Genomic DNA, 22,379 nt, shown 5'->3' on the forward strand with positions numbered 1-22,379 from the left:
GTCCTAGTGGTGTCGGCCAAAATGATGTGTGAGCCTGCTGAGACAGGTTTGGTTGGTGATTAGCAGACTGGAACCAGGCAGGGGGAAGACCCGCCGGCGGAAGGGTCAAAGGATGAGCCCCATATCCAGATGTAGAATGATGGTGGTGTTCAAATCCAGGTGGTAGCGGCGGTCGAGCATAAGGACCGAAGCCTCCTTGGAAGCTCCCAGGCAGTTGGTGTTGAGAAGGTAACTGCGGTCCAGATACAGTAATATTTGGAGCTTGAGACACCGCCGGAACATGTGCTTGAGGATAGGGATGGGGGCTTTGCACACGAGATTGTCCAGCTTGGGCATTCTGCTGGGACATCACTCGACTTACAGCCAGACTCACCTGCTGCTTAAGCATCCCTATCATTTGGTCTGCGGGATTTGGAGTGATATTTCGCATGAGCGCCGCAACATTTGGTAGCGTCTGTTCTGCAGCAGATGCAACTTCTGTGGTGGGTAGAGCGGCCTGGCTTGATCGGTGTTGCAGGTGGGGGAACAGTGTCGTGTCAGGAATGAACGTATTTTGAGGTTGAGTGGAGGTCATCGCAGGCGGTGGGCGCGGTAGCGGCGGTAGGTTTGGACGAGGAAGCAATGCAGGCGGTGGTAGAGATGGACAGGGAAGCGTCTTGAGCGATGGTAGGTTCGGACGAGGAAGCGATGGTAGGTTCGGACGAGGAAGCGATGTAGGCGATGGCAATAAGGGTGTAGGCAGCAGACGCATTCTGGCCCTTGGGGCACTCATGCCGTCGTCTGAATCTTCATCGGTACTCCCATCGCCGTCGTTCTTGTTGTTCCACCTACCGCCATCAAAGTTGCCTGAAGAACGTGGAATCGATGGGAAACTACTACGCGCGAACATCGCTTGCAAACCCGCTTTGTCTCTTGCACCTCGGAACAGCGTGCTCTTCATCTTACCCACAAGTGGTGTAGGAACGATGCTGATCCTTTGGAGTTCCTCATTTTTGGTCTGCTGAATCTTGTGCAATATGCCGTCAGTCACATCCGGGCGATGGGCGTGAGTGGTCGTGGTAGGGATGAGAGGGACACCAGATGGACTTCGGGGAGCAGCACTGCGCGCGGCAAACTGAGCCTCGTCCGCCAGTTTGTTGCTGATGGAGATTTCCAATTGCTTTGCCCTATGTCGCTCCTTGAGCGACTTGAAAGCTTGCGCAAGTTTTGCGTCCTTCTCGTAGTTCTTGAGGCCGCCTCCGTCCACGAGCGGTGGCGTCTCTTGCAGGCTCATTGGCTGATCTCTGTGGTAGTCTCGCATGTTCTGTGCGGTGACTCCTGCTTCTACGAGTAAGAAGAACGCGCGTTGTCGCGATTTGAAACAAGCTTCGTAATACTTGGCTCGCTTGTACTGGTCTCGGGGGACGTTGATGAGAGGTGGCAGAGGCTCGTCTAGCTTTGGGGGCTGGATGCCGAAGTGTACTTCGCGGTACTTCAGACGTTCGCTTTCTTCTGTCTTGCGTTCGAGTGCCGCTAGGTCGGGCTTTTGTCGCATCTGGGTGGTTGTGTCACCGCCTTGTCCGTCCTTCCCGCTATCTTGGGCGACACCTCTTGCTTGATTAATTTCTTTTTTGGCTTCCTGAGTGACAAGAAATGGATGATATTCAAAGTCCCACAAGCTTGGAATCTCGCCATGTAGAGCCGCCTTCAGAGCCTTTCCGTCTCCTTCGTAAAAGTCGATCCACCTGTAAAGGAATTCGATGAAGTTGGGGACCACTGTGCTGTCGACCTGCACGATATCTACCAGAATGCGTAACATGTCCTCCTCGTGCAAGAGATCGGGATCTATACAGCGAGCATGCAGAGTCATCGGAGGCGCGTTGCTGACCGGTTTCGGCGCGGTAGGGGTGTTCGGCGGGTCTAAGTCAAGGCGAGGCCTCTTTGCTGATTGCGATGCCGCGAGGGATTGGCGAGCCGCTGTCTGACTGACTTCCCACTGCACACACCACGTCCACAGCTCCTTGCCCGTCTCCAACGCCTTGCGCTCCGTGAAGTCTTGGAGAAGCGCGAAGAAAACGTCATGGTTCGTGTCCATTCGGTAGGTGATGGCGTGAGCCTTGTACTGCTCATAAGGTACTAGAGTGGGTGGCGGTTCGACGTTGCCAACAACATCTTGTAACTCGAGATAGCGCTCGTCGAAGAGGTCCATGACCTTGCCATGGGACGCCATGGCTGCGCAGGCGGCTGCGTTGTTGTTCAAGACGAAACCGAAGTGATGTGATGTTGCTGGTTGGGAGGTGAGAGGGGAGCTAGGCAAACGCGCGGTGTTGCCATGCGGACGCAAACGGACAATATCAGAGGAAAACGTGGGGAGTAGCTTGAAAGTCGAGGACCAGGATCACGGAATGACGCAACGAAAGAGATGGTGCACAAGCAGCCTACCATGCTACTCGGAAAATCTATGCTGGTCGTATTGCAAGCCCGAATATTTGTACAGTCGCCAGAGGGGTATCGTCGCAATCGTGCCATAGCGCCGCCTTCACTTGCTCCTAGTATACACGCGCGACCACACCCTCATTTGCTGCTCTCTCTGATCTTCTGCATAATGGCGCTCGCCCTGTCCTCGGCCTCTTCCCGTACTCTCCGCCAATCTGTTGTGTAGACCTTCTTCACACCCTCCTCAAGACTTCTGTTCCAGCGGTCCTTGGCCATCTCGGCTAGCCCGACGGGTGCTTCCCGGCTTGTGGGCTCTGGTTCTGGCTTCTTGGGCTCGTAGAATTCGGTGAGAACTTGGCGTTGCTGTCGTAGGAGCGCGGCTTGTGTTATGCGGTTTTGTGTGTGTAGGGAGATGCTGAGGTAGAGAACGCCTGTGGTGAGTGTGACGCCTCCGAGCTGCACATGTTAGCTAGTGTCATTGTAAGCGATTGGCAGCACTTACGAAGCCCGTGATGAAGCCCATGGCTACGCTGGAGATGTGTCGAGGAGTGCGCGAGGATGACGTGCACGGGTGCTTTTGCTGGATGCGTCGGGGGGCCAATGGCTGGGCAGACAGATGTGCTGCGTCCGCTTGCTATCCCTGTATCCACGTGAGGGGCTGTCCAGGGCGAGTACACGAGAATGTCCAGGTGGTGGAAAGTTGACTCGGGTGTGAGGTCAGCGGAATCGCGCGATGGCCTGCCAGGATTATTCCGTCCCAAAGCGGCAATATGTCCACGATCCGTTGAACGCTGCTAGCGCCGCTTCCTCCTCCATCGGCGCATCCCCTCACCCTCCAGCCTCTCCCTGCAACCATGCTTTTTCTTTCACAAGCCGTTAATTTCATCGGCATCGAGTCCATATCACGTTCCGTCGTCGCGCAATCTCAACGGATACCATCGACTTTTCGTCCGGTGTGCTTACGCATATGTTATCGCGACTCCTCACGCCGGACTATGCACCTTCAAGCGTGTGTATGGCCAGGTAGCAACTGCACTTCCCAGGATTCATATGCACATGTCGTTCGCGGGGTTCCCAGTGGTACGTAGGGCACTGCCGTACCTACACACCATCACAGAGTGGTTGCACACAAGCTTGGCACATCTACTTAATAGCGTCCGATGCCTACACTGCAGCTGCCCACTGCACATCCTTGGTTTGATCAACACAAACGCGACAACTGAAAATGGCGTTGAACGAATTTTTGCGAGTGCCTTCTCCAACCAACATCCTTCTTCTGCTTGCAGCATACTGGGTTATGTGGATCGTCTATTGTCGTACACTACACCCACTTGCACGTGTACCGGGCCCATTATGGCCTGCCATCTCGCGAACGTGGCTAAGGTGCACACGCTCCAACATATTTTGCGGTACGAGAAAGGCTAATTGCTGAGTAGTAAGAACCCCCTCAAATCTGCATTATTATTGCCACAACGGACTCGCTACTACTGCTTTTGGTCCCAAGCTTGTTCAAAAGCCAACCTTACTAACACATAACTTACCAACAGTGTACCGTATGTTTCTCGATGATCTTGAGGTCGTCCAACGCGAGCTACATGAGCAGTATGGTCCTCTTATACGCATCGCTCCAAACGAAGTTAGCTCCAGCGATCCAGACGCGATCTCACTCATCTACACGACCCAGAAACCTTTGATCAAGACAGACTGGTGAGTCACGCTTGCAGGTACCATACAAACGCTGTGTATGACTGCTAAATCGGCAGGTATGTTTCTTTCCGCCCACGAGGTATCAGCGAGCACGCAGACCTCTTCACCGAGACGGACGAAGAGAAGCACACCAGGTATCGTCGGATTGTTCAGCCTGCCTATCAAATGGTCAGCATTCTGAAGCATCAAGGTGCGATCGATGATTGCACAAACTTGTTGAAAATGCGGCTGGACAAATTTGCCAAAACAAACGAAGAGGTAGACCTGGGGCTTTGGCTCGAACTATTCGCTCATGATGTAATTGGGCACGTCCTTTTCGGTCAATCCTTTGGTTTCTTGGAAAAAGGTACACATGTGGATTCCTTCATTGAATCTGTACACAACGCTGCCCCGCTTCTTGCTTTCATTACTGCGGCACCGACCTACATGCGCAGCATCATCATGCTGGCAGCCATGTGTGTTCCTAGCAATTTGAAGCAGTTCAAAGGCGTACAAGCTACCGTGGTGGAAGCTAAACGCCAGACACAACTTCGACTACAACGCTCGGCAGAAGCGGACGATCAGAGTCAAGACATCCTTTCTCAGCTCCTGAGCAAAGTGGGGCAGAAAGATAGTGAAGCTTGGTTCACACACAAAGAAGTCACATTGGAGTCTTGGGCTGGCATCATGGCCGGCGCTGATTCTGTCGCTGTCAACTTAAGGGCAGTTTTATACTACCTTATGAGAACACCCGATGCCATGTCTAAAGCGACCCAGGAGCTACAGACCCAGCAACACCTCCTCAACACACCTGTCAGCTTTGAAGAGTCAACGAAGCACCTACCGTATATCAGTGCGTGCATTAAAGAAGCCTCTCGCCTTTTTCCAAGTACCGGATTCAACATGAGTCGGATAGCTCCTGCACAGGGTATTACCCTGTCTGGCATCTACATTCCGGCTGGATACCACGTCGGTATCAATCCGCAGATAGTACAATACGACAAGAAGCTCTTCGGCGAAGACGCTTCGGAGTTTCGACCAGAGCGCTGGCTAGAGAGCGAGGCCAGAAAATTTGAGATGGAAAGGGGGATGTTACTGTTCGGTGTAGGAAAGAGGACATGTATCGGGAAGAACGTAAGTTTTCTATGAGATGTACATTGTACTAAGGTCACCTTTATTGTTGGTATACTGATCACACGTCTTCCTTAGGTTGCCTTGGCGGAAGTTCACAAAGTCGTTCCAGAGCTCCTCCGCTGTTTCGACATGCACATGGCTCATGATCGACCCTGGAAGACGTTCAATGCTGGATTTGTGAGGCAAAGTGATGTCGTAGTCAGGCTTGCTGTACGCTAGAGATGGGGTGTATCTTTTCCTCCAGGTTTGAAACTTGGCTGACTTCTCAGAGTGCTTGTTTCTTTCGCTCCCGAATTGATCACACGGTTAGTCGGCGGCTATGCGACCTGGCTTACAGATTCATTTGGCATGCGACACAAGAGCTGAAAGGCCAGAGTGTCTAATTTAACGTATAACTACATGGCTTTCATTCCCAGGAACACTCCAAAATATCGAGCATTGTCTGCGCTTCATCGCTACACGTGGTACTCTATGATCCGCCGATGATATCTGCTGTATGGGTCGGCTTTCCTTCAGCCCCCGTCTTGTCCGCACCACTATCACGGTACTCATCCAGCGACGGCGTGTCGGCATAGCACATCTTCATAAAGCTCTCAGGATAGCGTCCACCGCTAACCTCTGCCTCTTCGCACGCCTTGCGAATCTTCTGTTCCTCCTCCTTGCTTAGCTCAACCTTCACACTCCCGACGTTCTCCTCCAGGCGCTCAGGCTTGGTAGTACCCGGGATTGGGAAGATGTCGTCACCCTGTGCCATCAACCACGCCAGTGTCAACTGACCAGGCGTAACACCCTTCGCCTTTGCAATCTCGGTGATTCGGTCCACGAGCTTCAGGTTCTTGGGGAAGTTTTCGGCACTGAATCGGGGCGCATAGCTACGGAAGTCGCCTTCCTCAAAGTCGTCGGGGCTCTTGATGGCGCCAGTCAGCATACCGCGGCTGAGCGGTGAGTAGGCAACCACTGCTACGCCAAGCTCGCGGCATGTCTTGAGTAGATCGATTTGCTTGCTCTCGATCTCCAGCGCGAAGGGGGAGTATTCGACCTGTACGGCGGAGATGGGGTGGACCTTGTGCGCTCTTCGTAAAGTCTCGGAGCTGACTTCTGACAAACCGAGATACTTTACTTTCTTGAGATTGACAAGGTCGGCCATGGCCTGCACGGTGAGCTCAATTGGCGTCTTCTGGTCGACGCGGTGCATGTAGTAGAGGTCTACCTGCTCGATTCCGAGACGCTGAAGAGACTTCTCTATGGCCACTTTGACCTAAAAGTGGGTTGACGAAGTCAGCGTATGATCCAGTCGCAGTTTCTACATTGGTTGACTGACGTGTTCTGGAGAAGTGTCGATTGTACCCATCGAGTCCTTGAAAGCAAACTTAGTAGCAAGAAAGATGTCCTTGCGCTTGTCGGGGTTGGCCTTGAACCACTGTCCTATCAAGTCTTCGTTGTCGCCGTAACTAAAATAGCTGTTAGCTGTTGTCAGACCCAATGATCCGATAGCCATACACATCAGAAGAGTCCCAGAAGCGTTCGCCTAGCTTATGGGCCAAGTCAAGCATTGCCAGACGTTCAGAGTCTGGCTTCGGCTTGCCATAGAATGAGGACAGGCCCATGAGGCCGAAGCCCAGGCGGTTGACTTGAGGGCCATCGCGACCGAGAGGTGCAGTGGGCAGAGACATTGTGGTATTGAGTGATGTGAGGTGGTTTAGATAGAAGACGGAGTGCTGTGCAATTCGACCGGAAGGGACTTGGTTTTAAGTGTGAAATAGGCACTGGAACGGACGAAGTAAAATAAGCTTAATTATCGGGTACCTGATTGCAATGACGCTGGTATCCCACCCGCATTGACCTCACTTGCCACTAACTCCTTAACCCCGCTATGCATGAGATCATACCTATGTATCTGCCACGATTACTGTAGCTGCACCTTCCGTTGGAACATAGTAACTCGACGAATATTGAGACTTAAGGGCCGAATTCGTGAGCGATTTCTTTGTTCGTCCGAAGAATTGAGTATCGTGAGTTTTCCGCTCTGGAGTCGGCGGAGCAAGACGGAGATAGGCCACCAGAACTCCGGTCAGGTCGTGAACTACCCATGGCTCAAGCCTGAAGGAGGTACCAGTTGGTCCGGAGTGAAGCATCAGGCATCCAGGGTGTATTCGACGCGTTGCACGTTGTGTCGCATGGGAGGTCTCTCACGCGTCACGGCAGACGACAAAGTTCCTTTCCCAAGGTTCCTGCCAAGCTCCCCGATGACCAACTTAGCGTCCGTCAAACCTCACTACATCACACCTCCCCCACCAACGCACACCCTAGTACCTTCTTTGTAATGCGGTCGCCATGCTTACGCGACGCCGACGTTCAACCTCAGACAATCTGCTCGCGCACTTACACCTACGGATAATCTAGTAAAGGCAGCACAGCATGACTGCCGAAGTACGCGACCTCAAGCCGCTCAACATCAGACCCGTCCAGCATCAAGTCCACGACCCGCTCAAGACAGACTCGTTCGCCTTCGACCACCACGATGACACCATCCACGTCCTCCTCTGCGCTTCAGGTTCTGTTGCGACCATCAAGATACCGAACATGATCAACGCGCTTGCGAAACACACGAACGTACGAATACGGCTCATCTTCACGGCTGCGGCAACCAACTTCTTGCAAGGCCAGAGCGGGGAGCAGCCTTCGATCGAGGAAATAGAGGCGTTACCGAACGTCGACGGAGTATACTTTGACGAAGACGAGTGGAGAGAGCCATGGATCCGAGGCAACAAGATCCTCCACATTGAGCTACGGCGATGGGCAGACATCATGGTCATTGCACCCTTGAGTGCTGACCTACTCGCCAAGATCACACAGGGCTGGTCAGATAACCTCCTACTGTCCGTCGCGCGCGCATGGGATACCACAGGTCTGATCGATCCGGTGAGGAGCATACCAGGCGTGCAATGGCCGCAAGAAGATGGCGGCATACAGAAGAAGAGGATACTAGTCGCTCCGAGCATGAATACCGCCATGTGGTTCCAGCCCATCACCAAGAAACAGTTGCATGTGCTGGAAGAAGAGTGGGGAGTAAAGAATGGAGGCTGGTATGAGGTACTGCAACCTATGGAAAAAGAGCTAGCGTGTGGAGACATTGGTGGCGGCGCGATGAAAGATTGGAGGGAGATTGTGGAAGTGGTTGAGCAGCGGCTAGGCCTGCTGCCGTGATAGCTTCTCACATGCACTCTTCTTGTACGGTTAGAGTCCCTACTGCTTAGAAAAGTACTAATATCTATGTCAGGGATTCAAGCCACATCGTGCTACGCCATCGCATATATACCCGAGCACGGAACGGCGCAGCAAGAGAGAGGGCATACTGCTTCACGTGAGCAAAAAGATGGCATACACAAAAGAGCAAAAAGACAGAACTTAGATAGGTGCCCCTCTCACGCACCGTATGCTGACAGCCTCCTTAATTTCTTAAACCAGACCACGGTCTGTGCTGTCTCGCTTCTGTCTTTGTCGATGCTCGAATCGGCGACCTTGACCTAGCGAGCTGAGCAGGCGATATGCCCAACGGCGCCAGGCCGGACTCGAGTCTTGATGAATAACTCTTGAAACTCAACGTCTTTATACCAGAGGCTACCAGTGATACTATATCAGAGGTGAGAAAATCCATGTTGCAATGTTGACAGTGACGGTGATGGGCGTTGAGCGTTTGTTGTGGTGGTCGGTGTTGCGAAAACTGAGACCTTCGTTCACCTGGTGACGAGAACCAAACGAGACTGAAACTAGAGCAATGAGAGCGCGATGTCGTCATTTACGCGCCTTCACTTTATGGATTGCAGTACTGTTCTCGATCCCAACAACGTGAACAGTCAACCCGACGATTATCGCCAATAGAACAACATGGCGCCCAGCAAGTCCACAGTAAACGCAGGTGTTCCAGTCCCTACGAGCGCTAGCCATTCCAGCTCTGTTCTTGCAACCTTGAAGTCGTCGGTAAGTGATCGCTTCTCTCACCTTGGTGTTTGCTTCTGACATATGGGCAGATACAGAATACGAAAGCGAAGCTCAACGCCCTGCGGCTAACCAGGCAACCGAAGGTTACCAAACCAGGAACGAGGAGTAAGACGGTGGACGAGCGAGAGCGTCTTCAACGAACAGCAAAACGACTTTCCGTCGTCGATGAGCCCGCCACTGGCCCCAATGTCTCCTCCACGAGCGACGAACTGCGGAGCGACCCCGCAGCGTCTTCATTCCTATCCACCGGCTCCGAGCCCCATCCTTCACTCACAGCGCGCGACTTCGAAGTCGGCGGTACGCTTGGTCGTGGGAAATTTGGGCGCGTGTACCTCGCCCGTCATCTCGCGACAGATTACGTGTGCGCTCTCAAGATCATATCAAAAGCGCAGGCTACAACACAAGAAGAGGAGAAGTTGATACGCCGCGAGCTCGAGATCCACCAAAACCTCGCGCATAAGAACATCTTGAAGTTACTGTCATGGTTTCACGACGACGAATCGATATACCTTGTGCTCGAATTTGCTCCGGGTGGCAGTCTTTACTCGAAGATGAACAAGCAGCCCAAGGGCAGGTTCACAGAGCACCAAACAGCCGTCTATATCGCTCAGCTCACGTCCGCACTACGCTACATGCATAGCAAAAACATCATGCACCGCGATATCAAGCCCGAAAATATACTACTTGGTTTCCACGGCGAGATCAAGCTTGCTGACTTTGGATACTCTGTACACTCCGAGTCAGGATTTCGATCAACGGTATGCGGCACACTAGATTACCTAAGCCCAGAGGTTGCAGTCATGACGCTCAAGCCCGGGATGAGCGGAGGGTGGTACACAAAGGCCATCGATCAATGGAGTCTGGGCGTCTTGATGTACGAGCTTCTTGTGGGTAAGCCGCCATTCGAGATGAAAGACGTGAAGAGCACACAAAAGAAGATTGCGAATTTCAAGGGCAAAGGTATCAAGTTCCCAGGACATGTCAGCGAGCGCGCGGAGGAGCTGATTCGGGAGGTAAGTGACACCCTCTCGCCATACGTGTGCTCACAATGAAGCCGTACTGACTTCGCAAAAGTTGCTCAATTTGGATGCTGAGAAGCGGATGAGTCTTGATGACGTTATGACGCACCCTTGGATCGTCGACCACGTCGCAAATTCGGTTCAGCCAGGCATCCGATCATTTGATCAGCTGCTTCAGCTTGGTGCCTGAGGGCCTGATGAGGCGGTGGAATATCGTTACAGATGGGGGCCGAATTGTATGTCTAGTGTCCTCGCCCTGCCAAACAGCGATCTCGTATTTGACGGGCCGAATATGTCGGTTGCCTGATACTTCAGCTTCTGGCCTGTCTTGCACCTCGGGAGGCAGCCATATCAAGCCATGTACTACGCACTGTCTCAAGAGTTGCGCAGACCGGTAGGGGATCGGGACTAGTGTTGGCGGGTTCGGGTGAGCATCAGATGGCACTTGTCCATGAATGGCATGCCGTTGATATTGTGGTCTACTTCAAGATGATGCAACGAGCACCCCGTGCAATAAGCCTTCCGCCAGGCAGATCCGATTCGTCATGTTTCTAATTGTGGTAAATTTTGAGAGGTAGTGCTTGAACTACCTAGGTACGTGCGTGACATGAGGTGTACCTGTCAAACGTGGAGGTCTTGGCGCGACCTCAGGGGCATATTCATGTTACAGAACGTAACATGAACAACACCATTCATCCATTACGCTCAACATCTGAACATTGCACATTTTCACGACCTCTGACTGTTCTCGCAGCTCGCCATCTTTTGTCAAAAATCTGTCTGGTGGACCCTGACCGGTGGCCGCAATAGCTCTGATCGCTCGCCTAGCCATGCAAGCGCCATGCTGCATTGGATACTCGTCCGCGCCTCACCCTCAATGCTGCATGCTACTGAGCCATGCTTGGCGCGCTACTGCTGTGCGGTGGCACACCAGCAAAAAGCGACATAAACATGCGAGAAAAAGCTATTGCACTTAGCGTTTGATGATCTCATTGGCGGTTGGACTCGCCTGTGGTCTCGCGCAATTCCAATCCACGTCCCTCAGTAAACGCCTCAATGCACATGTGTGTTTGAGCCAAGACATAATGTCGCGCCCGCGATGCACTTTGTAATGGCTCGCATTGTTCCATGGTGCAGAGATGGGCTGTGGACGCCGGATGGGCGGTGCAAAGATCGCAGCTGAGCAATGTTTATTGGTAGGTTGTAGATTTTCAGCCTTACTAGCAGGCTAGCTAACTCAAAGGCGGGTGTCGATTGCGGAGATCCTGACGCTATCACTCATCCATCTGATTGCGGCTCAGGCCTCCCGAGAGCCTAGACCGATGAAGGTAAAGCACTTCAGGGTGCGCCTTTGCTTCGTTTACTCGTTTATACTCCTATATCAGGTAGGAACATCCTGCTGTCTTTCAGCTGAGACATCACCAGCTTTTGAAGTTCCCAACATCATTGGCCGTCACGTCCCTCTCGGCCACGTGGGTCTCCTAATACTTTGTTGAGCAAATTACTTTGTTTTATTCACTGCTCGTGCGCCGTGCAATAATCTTTCCTATTTCTTCGGGACGACACCGGCCTCGACGCCAACACACATCATTATGCTGAAGAACACCCTACTCTTGGCTTCAACAGCACTAGTCGCAGCGCAATCCTCCTCCTCCTCTGAGCCATGCGCGAGTGTTGCGTCACAGCTCCAGGAATCGACGAGTATCGAGGCACAGGCCGCGTTTGAGTGCCTGGATTCAGTCCCCGTTGACGTCCAAGGAAACTCTCAGCTTATCGATGAGCTGAAGGAGCTTTGGCAGTTTCAGTCTGAACTCGTATGGCTGAAGAAACCTGGCGATGACTGGGAGTTTGGACCCCTGGACATCGAAGCCGAACTGGACAACGTAAAGAATAACCTCGATTCTTTCTCCAGCGAATATGCAGTTCAACTCGCCATCCAAAACATCACTATCCGGACCGGAAATTTCCATTTCAACTACCGGCCTGATATACTTCAGGTGTTCTCGTTCTTCAGACAGGCCAATGTTGCTTCCATCTCCGAGGACGGCAAAGCGCTTCCAAAGCTCTATTTGGCTGATGATGTTGCAAGTGTAGCCGCGGGTAGCTCAGATGTTTCCGAGATCACGGAAATCAACGGTCAGAATCCATACGACTTCCTGACGTCTAATTCCTGGTCACAGTACATCGACTCCGATGGACTACTCAACAACATGCTGGCAAAGGGAGACACTGATAACACTGGCGCGTTTATGGATCAAACGAAATACGACGGCCCTAGCACTGATATCACTTGGGCAAATGGCTCTACAGCTTCCGTTCCGAACGGAGCTAGCACAGATCGCAGCTTCGTTGGCATAACTGATGGCCAGTCTTTCTTCGATACCTTCTGCGTCGGTTCGAGCGACTCACCTCTCTCAGCTAGCACAAAGGGTACTGCTGACTCGTCCGATGTCGCTCTTCCAAAGCCCATGCTACCTTCTGTATTCAACCACATCATTGCACCCAGTGCTCCCGGTCCAGTTCCTCGAATCCCTCTTGGTACAAACCGCAACAAACGACAGACGATGGGAACAACCCCTGGTTCCTATGCGGAGAACGTTGTTGCAGCAGACTCGAACGGTGTTGTTGTTGGTGCCTTCCTCAGTGGAGAAGGTTATGATGATATAGCGGTCCTCAAGATCATATCATTCAGTAACCCGGGTTCTGACTTGACCGAAAGTGAATTCGGCACGGATTTCCAGGTAAGTCATTGATACACAGCATGCATACCAGACATGAACTGACGTCGTCTTCTCCGCCACATAGCAAACCGTTGCTTCTTTCCTCACTCAATGCGTGAGCGAGAACAAGCAGAAACTCATCATCGATCTGCGCGAGAACGGCGGCGGCAGCACAAACCTACTTCTCGACACATTCATACAGCTGTTCCCCGAAATGGAGCCTTTCTCTGGACAGCGATACAGGGCCAGCGATGCCTTTGTCAAGATTGGCGATGCGGTCAATGAGATCAGAAGTGACTCCGCCAAGGCTAATGAGTATGCCTCATTGCTCAATGAGAGCATAGAAGAGGGCTCCATGTACAGATACTGGTCATGGTGGCACTTCCGCAATGCTGACGGGGCCGACTTCAAGGGCTGGGATGACTTTGATGGTCCGGTCGAATTGAACGGCGACTCATTCACGAGGACAATGCGGTACAACTATACCGATCAAGTGTCCATCCTCCCCCCTGACTGGTATTTCACGAACGGCACTCGCCCCACCCCCTTCAAGGCGGAGAACGTCGTCATGTACACCGATGCCCTATGTGGTTCATCTTGCGCTTCTTTCCACGAAGAGCTCAAGAACATCGCCGGTGTAAAGGCAGTGACAGTCGGTGGCCGTCCGGAAAACAAGCCCATCCAAACTGTGACCGGATCAAAGGGTGGTGGTAAGTAACATCCCTGTAAACTTTACACATGAGACATGCGCTGACATGGTACACCAACGATTTAGAAGTAACGCCTCTGTTTTTCTGGCAACAGTACGCCCAAATCGCATTGAACATAAGCACCGCCCTTTCCCTATCGGCCTACTCCGACAATGACGCCGCCCTCTCTGCCGTCGCCAACGTCCCGCAAGTACTTACACGCGCCGGAGACCGATCATCGCGCCTTCAGTCCCAAGACCAGGTCCGAAAAGGTGATGCTTCGGGAACGCCTCTGCAGTACATCTACGAAGCCAGTGACTGCAAGATTTTCTACACTGCGACTACCTACGCTGATCCTGACGCTGCTTGGAAGCAAGCCTGGGACGCCTTCCAGGATGACAGCAAGTGTGTCGAGGGCTCTACGGGACATGCGAGTTCCATCTCTGGAGGCTTCAAGGCATACGGTCCGGGTGAGCTGAAGGCGGAGGATCAACCTAAGGGAAATGGAGGCGGAAGCGGAGGCAGTGGAAATGAAGATGACGACAGCGCTGCGAGCATTGTCGGAGTAAGTGGCTTGATCATTACCGTGGCTGCTATCGTCAGCGCTATGATGCTGTAGATAGGCTTTGGTGTTTCCGCCTTCGCGTTCCAATGTTCATTGCAGCTTCGCCTGTCCTTTTCCTATACATTGCGACACATAATACCATTGCACTTCTTGAAGTTGCAGTATTAACCAAAGTTGAATTTGCGATTAATCTATGATACCAAACCCCCATGTCCCCATCCCATCATTATATAACCCGGGGTATATCGTCATCTATCGTGCTTCACGTTCCGTTTCCAGCCTGGCCTAGTTGGGCCGCAGCACAACATCTCCAACACAAAGCACCATGTTCTTGAAGAACCTTCTCCACTCCAAAGGATCTCCACTAGCTTTGACAAACCTCACCTCCCAGTAAGCACTTCCATCGTAGACCGCCTTCTCGATGACAATATGGCCGTTCAAGCCTTGTCGTCGTCCGTCCGCCATCTTCACCCGTATAGAGGCTGTCCCCGCTCTTTCCGCTTCCTCGATCTGCGTCTCGGTGAAGGACGGTGAAGGGACGCCTAGGCGGTGCAGAGCTGTAAGAAGGAGAGGCAAGAGTAGGCCAAGGTTATGCGGAGAGATGAAACGTGCTAGGGAATAGGATGGAAGGATATCGGCGAACTTTCGAGCTGCTTGCGTAAAGGTCAGAGGCACACCTGGGGTTGAACTGAACTGTGTCATGGATGGGTCCTGCGATAGCATGTCCTGTGTCGATGAGGGAAGCTGTGATAAACAGGGCGTAGAGCTCAGGTTGATAGGACGGTTGTCGGGTATTGTAACAGGTTGCGAGGCGGAGATGCCGTCGTGAGAGGCGAGACGTGGGGGTCGCTCCCAGTCGAAGGGTGTTTCTGCCGATGGAGTCTCGGGTTGTGTGGAGGAGAGGAAGTTTACAGCGCTTGAGCGACGAGGGTCTGTGTCAGTGTCTATGTCCATCGCGTCGCCATCTTCGTCTGCGTCTTGCGAGAATTCTCTTTGTGACTGCGTTGGCGGCCTTGTGAAGTCGATGCGTAGTTGCGACAACATCTGTGTCGCCAATCCTACTGGATTCGCATTGCGTCCGCTTGCAGTCAAGTAGGGGTTCTTGCGCGTACACCAGGGGTGTGTGCGTATCTCATCGAGAGTAAAGCGCTCTTTCGGGTCGACTTTCAACATGCCACGGAGCAGACTGAGTAGCTCCGCTGGGATCTTGCTCCAAAGTTCATCAGTAGTGTGTCCCCCAGTTTCGACGTATTCCTTAAACTCTGCAGAGCGCTTGGTTGGCTCGTCCCAAGGGGTGTTGCCGACTAGGAGGACGAAGAGCACAATGCCGCAACTCCAGACATCGCAGATATTCGCCGCGTAGCCGGTGTCTAGCATGTCGGCCCTCTTGCTCCGCCTCCCTGATACAATTTCCGGGGCGATGTACGGCGGCGAGCCACATACGGTGTTGCAGAGTCGCAATTGCCCATCCTTCTTGAACAATGCTGCCAACCCGAAATCGGAGAGTTTGAGATCCCCCTCGGCGCTCAGCAACACATTCTCAGGTTTAATGTCTCGATGCGCAACACCCATACTGTGCATATATGCCACGGCGTTGACCAGTTGCGTGAAGTAGAGATGCGCGATGTCTTCGCCCACTCCTTCGTCCGCCTCGATCTTGTCGAACAAGTCTCCGCCCTCGGCCAGCTCCATGGCGATCCACGTCCATAGCGCATCCTCCCCAGACCCTAAGCAGTGTATGATGTTTTGGTGCTTCCCGAGATGTGTGTGTAGGACGACTTCCATCTTGATTTGTTTCGGAGTGAGGCGGCCGGTCTTGAGGGCATGTTCCTTATTGATGAACTTGATCGCGATGACGGGTTTGGGCGAGTTGTGCGGGACGGCCTTGCGGATGCTGGAGATCTACCATGAGCGAATGACTCCCAAAACTTGACGAGGGGAGATTACAACGTACGAGGCATATGCGCCCTGCCCGATTGTCTTACTCACGAGCCGGAAGGGCAAGTTTGTAGGCAGAGGAGCCATCTGGCTGTTGGGCGGCGCCGGGCCCATGGTGTCGAGGTGTAGAGGAGGTATGTGCGGGGAAGCGAGTTGAAAGCGATCGAGGACAAAGGACCTGAGATGCGCGAATGAGATCCGGTGGTATTTTGTGGTGTTGACTGTATGTTGGTGCCTAATTGCCGCTATCGCAACAGTCTCGAGGATCGCGTCAGACCCGAAAACAGAGCGCACGGACTGGATGCCACGCGCAACGCGAACACGCCAGCTCACGTGGTCGCGACGCTTCCAAGGTTTGTCTCGTGTCAACCGATCTGCCTCGGCCCAAGATACCGCATGCCGAAACCTTCTTTCCACCCATGGAACCCTTCCGCACTACCTCCTTAGCTCTAGGACGTCATTACCTCCCTACCCCGAATGTAGCATCAAATCCCGCGATTCCCGTGAGACACAAGCCTTCTTCGTTGCAAGCCACGAATGCCTCGGTTCGCAGAGGCTTGCTCGACGGGGAAAGTGTACCTGTCGATCGCGACTACGCGTCGTACCATAAGAAGCATCGGAGTCCGCGGGCCTAGACGTTTGGCGCTACAAGCAACAACTAGCCATGCATGGCATCGATGACGGAGCGAGTGAAGACCCTGCCCATCAAATCCAGTGGTCTGTCTATCTGCATAAGGCGTCCATTCGTGTGCAGATCGCATACTGCTCTTTCCCAATCACCAGGACCTCTACGCTATCTGCGTTTCTCCGACTTCACCTGCACAGGTGAGAAACTTCCCGTTACCTTCTCACCTTACACTTTATGAGTAATCTGTGGAGTAAGCTTAGCGCCACTGACATTCGAGTCTCTTCTTCTATCCTACACAGCGACGCTTGCAAAACTTACCACATCCTCGGGACCGAGTGCACGTTTTCTGCCACCCAGCATGACCATGTGGCATTTCAAACTTTAACTACACAATGCAGGGTCCCCCCTTTTCACACTGGACAGAAGAGGATGCTCGTGGACTTGTCGGAGGGTTCATGGGGACAAAACGCTACCACCTGCCATATACATCAAATGCGAGACGCAACCACGGCCGTTCGAGACGGAATTAGTCATCCGCAATCCATGTATATTCCCCTGCATCACATGCATCTCACCGAAGAGACCACGACGACGGAGTACACCAAACTCCATGGGAACTGCGCCGTTTGTTCTAAGAAAACCCTATCTAAGAAACCTAATCTGCAACCCACTGAAAGCCACTGCACGGCTATATGCGGTCGGAGATGCACGATGGTCACCGGCCCGAGAGGGTTGTTCCGAAGTCGAGTCGCAAACGCTGACTATGCAGCGGAGGATGCAGATGGCTGACGTACTCAGTAAGTACCGGCGTTTTGATCGCTTCTGATGCATGTGCCTTGTAGATCTGAGCTCGGCATCGAGGCACGAGTACCCGACAATCGTATCACGGTAGAAATAGATAATAAAGGCTTGGCTCACCGTGTTACCAAGTTGCTGGCATCGCCGTTGCGTACCCTGCATTCACTTTGATGGTATGACAGTTCTCACCCCTTGAACCTTATCACCGCATGAACACCCCATCTCACGTACACCTTCCGTTCATTCGATTTCTCGGAGCTTTCACCGAAAGCGAATTCCGACAACGACTCTCGGCACCGAGCTCCGATGCGTAGCCTTGCCCTCCGCCAAACAGCTTCCCCGGTCTTCCTCCGCACCAACCACGGACCCCGGAGCACATCGCCTGCGCCAGCAACGCACCACATCTTCGGTGATCTCCATCGATGTCACCAGCCTACCAGCGAAGCCCACAGAAGTAGCTTTCGGAGTTAACTGCAGAGACCCCTGGCATTTTCGCTGATCAACATGATTCGCGAAGTCCGCTCAAGTCCTGCGTCCTGACTTCTGACAGATGCTGAGGCAGGGTATGTCCGGTCGTGCTGCTGCGAAGGTAACTGCGATGTTGGATCAGAGGGGGTAGCGCTAGGGGATGCTAAAGAGTTTGGGCCCAGACTTGCAAAGGCGTGGTCGATGTTTTCACGAGGGTGGTGCACATGTTTATGTAATGCGGAAGCTGAGGTAAGGCGGCCGTGCAGTCCAACAATGCAGGCATGCCATGGCTTGCGACTATTGAGCCCATTAGTTGCGTTGACGTCGTTACCAGCAATAAGACAAAGTGTGTAGTATCGTTATGAGTTCTTCTATAGCATGAGGGTATCATCGGAAACCTCCTATTAGGGTGCGCTAGGGTTCAGTCGCATCGCATCGTCCGTCCGATGCGAATCAAGTGCCTTCGTCTGTCGTACGGGTGCCTTCCCCACATCCAACATCATGGTCACCCTTCCTCAACCTAAACTGACAAAAGACTCGGCGAGAGAACCGTGGCTATGTCGACCCAATCATCCTCATTGAGACTCTCGCTTGTCGGAAAGTGTAAAAGTTACGGGAATAACAGCCGGAATACAGCCGCGCGTGGTTACCTCAGATGAGTGATCTGGGTAACCTACTGCGAATTTCGGTCTTAAACTTTCGTATCGGTTGGGGAAAAGAAGAAAAAGAGATCAGCTTCCAGCTTCAGTTGTTGGAAACGTTTCGTGACGAGTGCTCGCAGATCGCCATCCCGCTATGACCGCCTAGGTGAAGAAAGAAAAGAAATGACAACAAAGGTAAACAGAAGGTCGAGTAGGTCTAAGGAAAGAGGAACAGTTCCACAAACGACCACCCGATGCTAATGTTTTGGCCCGGAACCCCAAAAACGCCGCAGTCTATGACTCGATGCAATGGAGTAGGAGAAGAGGTCGATGAGCCGAAAGAAAAATGCACCAAGAAAGTGATGCCAGCTATCCAACTAAGGCGATTAGGCCTGAGATGGTTCAGCACTCGCATATCGTCGTCGTTTTATCTTGCGGAGAGATTCAGAATCGGTCGTGAAGGTGGCGCGATATTCATTCTATGATCGGGTGGCAGTGGGCGAAGCGACGTAGGCAGATGCTGCGGCGGCATCAAGACCACGGAGCTGAGGGCCGTACTTGGCATGCTTGACGAATTTGGGCACAGAGTCCTGTGGTGAGGTTAGCAACCCATCACAATCACAAATGTGGAAGTTAGCACGTACGCTAGACATCAGCTTGAAGATAGACTGCTGAGCCTTTTCGAATAAGGAGGCGACTTCGTTAAGACTCTGCAACATGGCTGCATCGTCGCCAACGGCACGAGTCATGCGAGTAGCCAGCTGTGTGCGAAGACTGTGGTCGATGTTGAGCTCATTCGGAGAGCCGGGAGCCAAGAAAGCATTGTACAGACCTGAGATTGATTAGAGATTGTCTGTAAATTGGACCGTGTTCAGTCTTACCGTATGCGGCAGCAAGTGTCTCCCGAATTGTTTCGACCTTGTTATCACCCTTGTCGTTGATAGCGTCGCGATATTGCTTGTTGAACTGTTGAACCTCAAGATAGAAAGAGAGGTTCTCCTCGCACATGGTTTCCTTGAGGAACTCGCGGTACAATAGACGCCATGAAGGGTTACGGATGATGACGTTGGTACGGTTGCTGTTGGAGTCGCGGGCAACGCCATCTCTTGACTTGACTGCTACATCTCCGCCTGATGGAACTTCCTCGAGGAGCCAGCCGGCGACACGCTCGCCGTGATTGGTGATATAGTAGTGTACCTGCTTTGACGGTTGGAACTGGTGTTCTGAGTTGCGAGGGTCGACTGGGGCAATAAGTTTGAGCTGCAAGAATAGCGAGCCGACCTCGATAGCTTCACGGGGGTCAACCATGGTTGAGCAGTCCATCAACCACTGTGCGGCGTTGCGTCCGTTGAAGGTGTACTCAAACTGGCGCTGAGAAGTGGGTCGGTGTTTGACAAGCTTGACCCCGACATCACACTTTGAAAACTCATGTATCGAGTCAGAATCTGACTGGGTCTCATTGGCAGTGGTACCGATAAAGCGGCGAAAGATGATCTCAACCGTCTGTTCATCATGATGAAGCTTGTCGGTCTCAGTGTTGCGCTCGAGAACAACCAGTTGTCTCGGGTTCCTGTTAGACTCAATGACAGCCTTGACGTGGGCTGAAGCGATGCCGTTGCGGGTACAAAAGCGCTCCAGAATGTGAATGCCCTTGGGCGTGAGTTGCCAGACCGAGCTCTTGTTCATGAAATCTGTCTTGCCTTCTACCGACTCAACAAATTTAGCCTCAAGAAACTTCTGGCAAACGGAGCGAGCCATCTCCTTGGCCATTGAGAAGGTGGTCGTAGTGGTCGTCGTGACGACACGTGATGAGTCCTTGGGGTCTGGCATGCGGTTGGACTGAGAGAATTTGAGGGATCCAAGGTTGGTAATTGCTTCATCCGAAGTGAAGGTGAAGTCGATCATCCTAAAGCGAACGCGGTGTGCTGTGAGGGGAAGCGAAACCATAAGCGTCGAGAAGAGGTCCTTGAAGTCCTGAATTGATTTGTTAGCAACATTCTTGCCCATGCTCAGAATTTGGTACTGCTATAGCAGCGGCTGCGGGAAGTTCCAAGGCACAACGCAGGTGTCAGATTGCGGGCGCATTCCGAGCACGCGGCATTCCCGGTGGAAATTCAAATCGGTCCGAAAAAGCACGCAGTAAATCCAGTACTACAACAGACCTCCGCCAATCCATAGACATGTGGATATCTCGGGAATATGAGATATTGCTCGTCGCAGCTGATCGCTCAGTGGTTCTGCGCAAGCTTCAAAAGGGTGGCCCCTTTGCTCTTTGGTGGCTTTTGGAAGTGGATCATAGTGATTACTGTGACCAACTTCCCAAGCTTTCCCCAGGTGGTCGCTGTTGTCTCGTAGGAATAGTACCTACTAGGAAATCCGGCTCCATGGGATGTGACGGAGGTAACGAAATTATGGGCTGGGCCGATCTCGGCGGATTCAAAAGGTTGCTGGATGGTTGTACTCACCCTTGTAAAAGGCCGCTCATCGTCCGTCATGCGGAGTAACCGCGAACTTGTTTGATGCATCTTGTCGGGCTTGCCTGCTCTCGGCCTGTCTGGCAATCGGTGTGTGTTTTCCGCCTCTTCAGCTATGACGTCGCCGTCGTCGTGGGGGCTGGCGGGCTCGCGTGCGGGAGAAAGATCGGGCCCACGCGCAAGAGACTGCGAGGAGCGTGGTGCACCTGTAGCGTAAAAGGGCGATTCGGCGGGGCTCTTTGTGGTGGAAGGCGTCCTGCTCAATTCGCGGCTGCCTTTGCGGAGGAGAGGGAAGCGGGAGAGGGTGTAGCGTCTCGCGTGATTGATGGCACGGGAGGAAGGCGGGGGCGGGCTGTTCTTGCTCGCTGAAGAAGTCGCGGAAGGTGCGTCTGAGCCGGCGGAGGCAGGTGCGATAGGCAGTCGGTCTGGGTGGTGGTGGTGGTGGTGGTCGGGTCGGGGGTGGAGGGGCTCGCTGGTGGGAGGGCTCAGGCTGTCAGGCACAGAGGAGACAGACGCAGTCAAGGGGAGAAGAGATGTCGTCTGGAAGGGCATGCCGAGCAGAAGATGGTCGCGGAGAATCAAATCGCGGACCTCACTGAAGGGCAATGTGTGGGTACCCTAGCTGGGATTGGCCTTCACAGTCTGGGGGTCCGTGACCACTGAGTCTTCTGCCGCTTGAACAGCCCTCACACCGCCCTCCTAAGACAGCTAAGATGGCCTAGCATGGCGCCGAATTAGCCCTGGAGCTGGGCCATGACAAAGGCACTAACCGCAGCGGCCTCCTAGTCGCATACGAGACACATGGCGGCATGCACGGCCACCAACGCATGGGAATAAAGTATTTGGCCAAGGGCTTCCACGAGGCATCCCTGCCCTCTGCCGCCCCCTGTCTACGGTGAGACGCTGCCGACGACTAGGTCTCTGAGCGCCGCACGCCGACAAAGGGGACCGCCCGCGACCACGCCATGGGCCCGCCGGAAGAGGCTCGCTGCGACGACCTGGACGTCTTCAGCACGCGGCGAGCAGCTGCATGCACTCTGTCGTGGGCGACGATGGCGCCGCCTGCCCCCATCTCAGTCAGCCACCACGCGAGACAAGGCGCTCAAAGGGGACGACGTTGCTGCATGTCTGCGTCTGCACGCAAGACCGGTACGGCCAGTGATACGCGCATCCTGTTGTGCCTCTGTGCTCTGTTGAGAGAG

At 53.2% G+C, this 22,379-nt stretch overlaps 9 protein-coding genes across 9 annotated transcripts; 4 read left to right on the forward strand and 5 right to left on the reverse strand.

The window, feature by feature from the left end:
* Positions 1-105: 105 nt before the first annotated feature.
* J4E79_008030 (uncharacterized protein) lies at positions 106-2,209 on the reverse strand (the record flags this gene model as incomplete). Its single annotated transcript, XM_049356890.1, has 2 exons — positions 106-327; positions 374-2,209. 2 exons carry the CDS (start codon positions 2,207-2,209, stop codon positions 106-108), a joined length of 2,058 nt encoding a protein of 685 aa, XP_049208737.1.
* Positions 2,210-2,553: 344 nt separating this feature from the next.
* J4E79_008031 (uncharacterized protein) lies at positions 2,554-2,938 on the reverse strand (the record flags this gene model as incomplete). The annotated part of the gene is made up of 2 exons (XM_049356891.1): positions 2,554-2,871; positions 2,918-2,938. The coding sequence occupies 2 exons, from the start codon at positions 2,936-2,938 to the stop codon at positions 2,554-2,556; spliced, it is 339 nt and encodes a 112-aa protein (XP_049208738.1).
* Positions 2,939-4,563: 1,625 nt separating this feature from the next.
* On the forward strand, positions 4,564-5,416 carry J4E79_008032 (uncharacterized protein; the record flags this gene model as incomplete). The annotated part of the gene is made up of 2 exons (XM_049356892.1): positions 4,564-5,235; positions 5,345-5,416. 2 exons carry the CDS (start codon positions 4,564-4,566, stop codon positions 5,414-5,416), a joined length of 744 nt encoding a protein of 247 aa, XP_049208739.1.
* Positions 5,417-5,704: 288 nt separating this feature from the next.
* J4E79_008033 (uncharacterized protein) lies at positions 5,705-6,908 on the reverse strand (the record flags this gene model as incomplete). The annotated part of the gene is made up of 3 exons (XM_049356893.1): positions 5,705-6,493; positions 6,557-6,686; positions 6,736-6,908. 3 exons carry the CDS (start codon positions 6,906-6,908, stop codon positions 5,705-5,707), a joined length of 1,092 nt encoding a protein of 363 aa, XP_049208740.1.
* Positions 6,909-7,653: 745 nt separating this feature from the next.
* On the forward strand, positions 7,654-8,442 carry J4E79_008034 (uncharacterized protein; the record flags this gene model as incomplete). Its single annotated transcript, XM_049356894.1, has 1 exon — positions 7,654-8,442. One exon carries the CDS (start codon positions 7,654-7,656, stop codon positions 8,440-8,442), a length of 789 nt encoding a protein of 262 aa, XP_049208741.1.
* A 681-nt stretch (positions 8,443-9,123) lies between these two features.
* J4E79_008035 (uncharacterized protein) lies at positions 9,124-10,446 on the forward strand (the record flags this gene model as incomplete). Its single annotated transcript, XM_049356895.1, has 3 exons — positions 9,124-9,216; positions 9,267-10,250; positions 10,312-10,446. The coding sequence occupies 3 exons, from the start codon at positions 9,124-9,126 to the stop codon at positions 10,444-10,446; spliced, it is 1,212 nt and encodes a 403-aa protein (XP_049208742.1).
* Positions 10,447-11,848: 1,402 nt separating this feature from the next.
* On the forward strand, positions 11,849-14,284 carry J4E79_008036 (uncharacterized protein; the record flags this gene model as incomplete). Its single annotated transcript, XM_049356896.1, has 3 exons — positions 11,849-12,997; positions 13,062-13,686; positions 13,752-14,284. The coding sequence occupies 3 exons, from the start codon at positions 11,849-11,851 to the stop codon at positions 14,282-14,284; spliced, it is 2,307 nt and encodes a 768-aa protein (XP_049208743.1).
* A 231-nt stretch (positions 14,285-14,515) lies between these two features.
* Positions 14,516-16,282, reverse strand: J4E79_008037 (uncharacterized protein; the record flags this gene model as incomplete). Its single annotated transcript, XM_049356897.1, has 2 exons — positions 14,516-16,124; positions 16,185-16,282. The coding sequence occupies 2 exons, from the start codon at positions 16,280-16,282 to the stop codon at positions 14,516-14,518; spliced, it is 1,707 nt and encodes a 568-aa protein (XP_049208744.1).
* Positions 16,283-19,182: 2,900 nt separating this feature from the next.
* J4E79_008038 (uncharacterized protein) lies at positions 19,183-21,729 on the reverse strand (the record flags this gene model as incomplete). Its single annotated transcript, XM_049356898.1, has 4 exons — positions 19,183-19,293; positions 19,348-19,535; positions 19,585-20,677; positions 21,169-21,729. 4 exons carry the CDS (start codon positions 21,727-21,729, stop codon positions 19,183-19,185), a joined length of 1,953 nt encoding a protein of 650 aa, XP_049208745.1.
* Between the last annotated feature and the right edge of the window lie 650 nt (positions 21,730-22,379).

Source organism: Alternaria viburni (genome assembly GCF_023758015.1).
Source record: "Alternaria viburni strain BMP 2772 chromosome Unknown scaffold_18, whole genome shotgun sequence".
NCBI lineage: Eukaryota > Fungi > Ascomycota > Dothideomycetes > Pleosporales > Pleosporaceae > Alternaria > Alternaria viburni.